Here is a 6,792-nt window from a genome sequence, read left to right as displayed (position 1 = left end):
ACTCCTCACAGGAAAGGAAATGTCTTCAAGCAACTAAATTTGACATAAGTTCAGAAACTGAAACATATATATGAAACTAAGGAGAATAAGAGTAATTACTCTGTTCATTCGAGGTCGAAACTAAGCTGCCTGTCTCAGACAACATGCTGCACCAATGACCATTCTCTTCATCTTCCTCATGTCATAAGCATCTTCCAAAAGTGGATCTGCAAGTTCTTTTACAGAGCCAGCTGCCAGTAATGGCCTTGCCTAAATTTTGAAATTTACAAGAGATTAAGATTCTGAACCAAGACAAAGAAACCAAAAGAATCCAAAATTATCAAATACAAAACAAGAAGCCTTGCCTAAATTTTGAAATTTACAAGAGATTAAGATTCTGAACCAAGACAAAGAAACCAAAAGAATCCAAAATTATCAAATACAAAACAAGCAAGGACACTAGAGCCCTACCCACATAACTAAGCTTTCTTGGCCTTTAGGATTCTTGTCATTGATTGGTTTTCTTCCAGTTATTAGCTCTAGAAGAACTACTCCAAAGGAATACACGTCCATCTTCTCATTAACCTTGCCATACATGAAATATTCTGGAGCCAAATACCTGAAATATGATAGCAGCTAGTTTTATGAAGGCTTGATTATAAATGACATTTATTTTCCTAAGGAAAGAGCTGGTGTAAAGAAAGAAATGGATATTTACCCAAATGTACCTACAACATCACTACCTATTATTGTTTCTCACCCCCTTGAGAATAGATTCACCAATGGATTCCCACAGTTTGAAATAGAATCCAAGGCATCAAAAGGTAAACCTAGGATACCCACTTATTCAAGACATGTTCTCTAGAGACTGTCACTTTGCATTTAAGTAATTTCATTCATCCTCTTATGCAGATCTCAACAAGTTTCCTTCAACCGATCATCTTGGGTACCTGCTTGAGGTACTGGAGAATAACGAAGATGAGCCTAAGCGGGACAGTGATGATCAAGAAAGGTAGAGACCCTCATCCACAGTCTGCAGTTCTGTAAAATAAAGAACATGACAAAGATTTTACTTAGAAAACAAGCTGTCAATAATGGGTTCCTGGAAGTAGTTGAATAGAAGCTACTTTGTTTTGTTTTGGTGATTATTATAAAAAGGTAATGATCAGTGAGTTTCTTTCCTTGCAACAGCTATGGACATAATGGGTATTAAAACAATATTATATACTACAGAGAAAACAATGGGGAACATGCCCACTATTTCCAAAGTTTTAACACAAGCATCATCAACATCTGCTATCGATAAGGAACTTACTTGTTCTATATGCCTGGGTACTTAGAATATTCGTTTTTTTTACATTGTTATTTCAATGATTTATCTGTATTCTAACAAAAGACAACAAAATCTGAAACTTCTACCCATAAATCTATGTGCAGATGTCGTTGTGGAGCCGAAGCAATTAGTGTGTAGCCACTTATTTGGTTTCAAATGTGTGCCAAAGGTGAGATAAACCAAGCACTCATTTGCATTATTAAATCAATATATTTTTGAAAGAACATATATAACTGATTCAGGCTGCCATTTCTGTGAATTCTGTTGGTGCAGGTAATTAAATTGTCTGAGGAGTGCCCCGAGATACATCAAGGATTTTATCAGTATACTTGGTTGTGGCATCTGTCACCTTTAATACCCTTCCAAGGCCCTATTACCGATTACAGTATGGTGCCCATTCTCAAGCTGTCAAATGAATTAAATAGTAAAAACCTACTGGTTGAAATTGTTCCATGCTTGCAGGCTGACTATTTTGTCAGTCTACTCTTCATTCTTATTCAAGACTTATTCAAGACATGTTCTCTAGAGACTGTCACTTTGCATTTAAGTAATTTCATTCATCCTCTTATGCAGATCTCAACAAGTTTCCTTCAACCGATCATCTTGGGTACCTGCTTGAGGTACTGGAGAATAACGAAGATGAGCCTAAGCGGGACATTGATGATCAAGAAAGGTAGAGACCCCCATCCACAGTCTGCAGTTCTGTAAAATAAAGAACATGACAAAGATTTTACTTAGAAAACAAGCTGTCAATAATGGGTTCCTGGAAGTAGTTGAATAGAAGCTACTTTGTTTTGTTTTGGTGATTATTATAAAAAGGTAATGATCAGTGAGTTTCTTTCCTTGCAACAGCTATGGACATAACCTTCCAGAGAGTCCATTTTCAAATCTTAATGGATCCAATGGTATTAAAACAATATTATATACTACAGAGAAAACAATGGGGAACATGCCCACTATTTCCAAAGTATTAACACAAGCATCATCAACATCTGCTATCGATAAGGAACTTACTTGTTCTATATGCCTGGGTACTTAGAATATTCGTTTTTTTTACATTGTTATTTCAATGATTTATCTGTATTCTAACAACAGACAACAAAATCTGAAACTTCTACCCATAAATCTATGTGCAGATGTCGTTGTGGAGCCGAAGCAATTAGCGTGTAGCCACTTATTTTGTTTCAAATGTGTGCCAAAGGTGAGATAAACCAAGCACTCATTTGCATTATTAAATCAATATATTTTTGAAAGAACATATATAACTGATTCAGGCTGCCATTTCTGTGAATTCTGTTGGTGCAGGTAATTAAATTGTCTAAGGAGTGCCCTATCTGTGTGCAACACAAGGGCAACCAGGTCTTTAAACTTTCTGCAAGGAGAGATTTACAATTTGATTATTACCCTTGGGAAAGAGAGCCAGTCCCACACCAAATGTGTCCTAGTTATACAAAATATACATCATGATACTCAGCTTGGTCCATTTCTCAGATGGCACCGGGTCTAAAATATAAAACAATTTGAAAATGGTGCAAATGCAATCCTTTGTACCTATATGAAGATACAGATAATGTACACAGTGCCCCGGGATACATCAAGGTTCTGCCCTATGAAGCCATATGCTTCATTGAGTTGTCCAGCACGGCCGAGAAGATCAACCATGCAGGCATAGTGCTCCAGGCGAGGTGTGATGTTATAGTTTTTCATGCAATCAAAGTATTGCCAACCTTCGTGGATTAAGCCTGCCTGACTGCATGCGGACAGAACACCGACGAAAGTGATATGGTCTGGTTTTACGCCAGCCTTCTGCATCTTATGAAACGTAGAAAGGGCGTCCTCAACATGCCCATGCATGGCAGACCCCCCAATCATTGAATTCCAAGAGATCACAGTTTTTCCAGATGCTTTATTAAACACTCCATATGCATTTTCAATGTTTCCGCATTTGGCATACATATCTATTAGAGCACACTCTACAAATTTGTCTACCTCGAATCCACTTCTGATAATGTATGCATGAATTTCCTTGCCATGGTCCAGAGCAGCAAGTTTTGCACAAGCCGAAAGAACACTCCCAAACGTAAATGCGTTTGGTTTTATGCCTGCTAAATGCATTTGACAAAACAGTCTCAATGCGTCGTTGCCGCGCCCATTCTGAGCATAACCTGAAATCATGGCATTCCAGGAAATCACATCTGGTTTTACACCTGCCAATTGCATTTGCTGAAAGAGTTTCAGCGCCTTGCTGCCATGGTCATTCTGGGCATATCCAGCAATCATTGCATTCCATGAAATTGTGTTTTTTTCAGACATTTTGTCAAAAATCTGAAGAGCATTACCTAAACACTGGGATTTAGCATACATGTCTACTAAAGCACTCCCCACAAAGACGCTTGACTCAAATCCAGTCATGATTATGTAAGAATGTATTTGCCTGCCTTGGTCTAGAGCTGCTAAATTAGCACATGCTAGAAGAATGCTTCCGAATGTGAACGAGGTAGGTTTAGCCCCTGACCGCCGCATTTGCTGGAAGAGTTTAAAGGCATCATTACTTTGCCCATTCTGAGCATAACCCGCAATCATTGCATTCCATGAAGCTGTGCTCCGCTTTACTCCATCCAATTCCATTTGATGAAAAAGCTTCATAGCCTCATCAACATGTCTCTGTTCGAAGTATCCTGCAATCATCATATTCCATGAAATTGTGTTTCTTGGGGACATTTTGTCAAACACTTGCCGTGCATATTGGATACAACCACATTTCCTGTACATATCTATTAGAGCGTTTTCAATATGAACATTTACCTCAAATTGGTGTCTGATAACATAACCGTGGATTTCCTTTCCCACATGCACAGCTCGTACCTCAGCACATGCTGCGAGAATCTCAACAATGGTGACCGAATTGGGGTTTACACTAGCCATTTGCATGCTACAAAAGAGCTGCATGGCATCCACACCATGTCCACTCCGAACAAACCCTCCAATCATCCCATTCCATGATATCATGTCAGGCCTCACACCCACTAACCTCATTTCCCTAAAAAGCTTCAAGGCCTCATCCACAAACCCATCGACAGCATAGCCTGTGATCATGGCATTCCAGGACACCAAATCTCTTACAGGCATCAAACCCATCGACAGCATAGCCTGTGATCATGGCATTCCAGGACACCAAATCTCTTACAGGCATTTTGTCAAACACACGCTGTGCATCCTCAAGACTACTACATTTTGAGTACATATATATTAAAGCATTACACACAGAAATATATGACATAAATCCCCTTCTAATCAAATAACAGTGGATTCCTCTTCCCTGTTGCAGAGCCCGTAGATGGGCACATGATTTGAGAACGCTGGGGAAAACGAAAGACTCCAGTTCCAGTCCTTCACACTGCAATTGATAAAACAAAGCAAGGGCTTTCTCAGAGCGTCCATGTTTGGCATACGCTCCAATCATCGTGGACCATGAAAACAGATTCCGTGCAGAGATTTTATCAAACACCATCCTTGCATTGTCTAGACTTGTGCAATTAGCATACATGGTTTGAGGGAATCCAAAATTCCGCTCAGGGATCTCTTACAGGCATCAAACCCATCGACAGCATAGCCTGTGATCATGGCATTCCAGGACACCAAATCTCTTACAGGCATTTTGTCAAACACACGCTGCGCATCCTCAAGACTACTACATTTTGAGTACATATATATTAAAGCATTACACACAGAAATATCTGACAGAAATCCCCTTCTAATCAAATAACAGTGGATTCCTCTTCCCTGTTGCAGAGCCCGTAGATGGGCACATGCTTTGAGAACGCTGGGGAAAACGAAAGACTCCAGTTCCAGTCCTTCACACTGCAATTGATAAAACAAAGCAAGGGCTTTCTCAGAGCGTCCATGTTTGGCATACGCTCCAATCATCGTGGCCCGCAGATCTTTGCACTCGGACAGAAAATTGAAGCGGTCTATTCAACCAGGGAGTTCAACCAGCACTGATTAAAATTCCAACGATCTGATCCAACGGCATAATCTCTTTTAATCGTCTAACACATCAGATCAATGGTCGAAAATAAGACACGGTGGCATATAAGGGAGTTCTTCCCAGAGGGAAACACCTTACGGCGTAAATATAAAACAATAACACCCACACAATCTCACCAACAAAGGAAGGCCCATCAAAATAAGCCTAGTTGCAGGAGTGATCCACTTATTCATTAGTATTATTTATGGGTTAGTGAGCCAATATAACTTCAAGAATTAAATCATAAGTAGCTGGGATTCAAGTTTCCACCCTTTTAACAGTTTGTGACTTTGCTTGGAATATATCATTATTCCTTGCAATCCAAATTCCACAGTAGATAGTGGGTGGGAGATTTCTTAGTTTTTTGTGGCAATATATTCCCACCATGATTTCTAGGCTTCTTTGCATGAAGGGCCATGCCACATAGAATTTAAAGTCAAGGAGTGATGCATAATATTTCACATAACAATGGGAATGGAACACACAAGGAACAAATGGTCCACTGTCTCCTCCACACTTTTACAAACTGTACACCAACTAAGCCCAATAATCGATCTCTTCTTTAGATTATCACCAATAAGGATATTAATTTCGGGCATGAACCCTAAAAAAACCTAACTTTTAAGATGATTGCTACTATACGATTTGAAGCCAATTCAAATTGAACAATCTCTATACCACCAGTGAGAATAATCTCTATACCACCAGATAGCAACTTACCTAAGACTCCCCATTGATGTGATATTGTGAACTCAATAATTTACATTCATATGTCAACAATATCCATCTCCAAAAGATTTTTACGGCTTAGATGCCCATGAGTCAGGATTCAAGACTCACAAAACTTAGCAAATTAGCAAATAAAAAAACATGAGTGTCTTTGTTTAGGAATAGAATTTTATAATTTTAAATTAATTTAAGTGAGTCATAGGAATTTGATCTCCATCAAATATTTGCAAATATTATTAGTAGTATACAAAAACCAAAGGTTGAAATTTCTTTTCAAAGTTATACATTTTTCCCCTTTCAATTATATTCATTAATTAGAAGAATGTCATATAAACAAGTCACATATGAAATGAGTTATGTTTTTGGGTGCATGTAGTATTCGTGAGTTATGTTTTTCTTGACAATTTGAAAAGTAAGATAGAGTGTTTTGATACTTATTATGTATTGATACTCAAAATCATTTAATTTATATGGCTGTACTAATTAATATTTTGAGAATATATCATATTCATTATCAATAATTTTATATTTTTCTAAAATATATTTTAATTTTTATTATCAATGATTATACCTCTAAATATTTTTTTTTTTTAATTTTTATATAATATTATTATTTTTATTTTTTATTTTTTTCAATGATATTTATATAATATTAAATAAATAAAATTAAATAAAAATCATATTTATAAATAAAATAAATACTAAATTTTATTATGAAGAGTAC

General features: G+C 37.4%; 1 protein-coding gene across 1 annotated transcript; it reads right to left on the bottom strand.

The window, feature by feature from the left end:
* Positions 1–2,863: 2,863 nt before the first annotated feature.
* On the bottom strand, positions 2,864–4,823 carry LOC149195971 (pentatricopeptide repeat-containing protein At5g16860-like). The gene is made up of 2 exons (XM_089408084.1): positions 4,578–4,823; positions 2,864–4,462 (listed from the first exon to the last, which is right to left on the bottom strand). Exons 1-2 carry the CDS (start codon positions 4,821–4,823, stop codon positions 2,864–2,866), a joined length of 1,845 nt encoding a protein of 614 aa, XP_089264210.1.
* Between the last annotated feature and the right edge of the window lie 1,969 nt (positions 4,824–6,792).

The sequence above is a fragment of the Pinus tabuliformis genome, chromosome 2_2 (genome assembly GCF_031772625.1).
Source record: "Pinus tabuliformis cultivar Carrire ecotype Pingquan chromosome 2_2, CPIR1, whole genome shotgun sequence".
In the NCBI taxonomy this organism is placed as follows: Eukaryota; Viridiplantae; Streptophyta; class Pinopsida; order Pinales; family Pinaceae; genus Pinus; species Pinus tabuliformis.
This window is presented reverse-complemented; position numbering and strand designations above follow the sequence as displayed.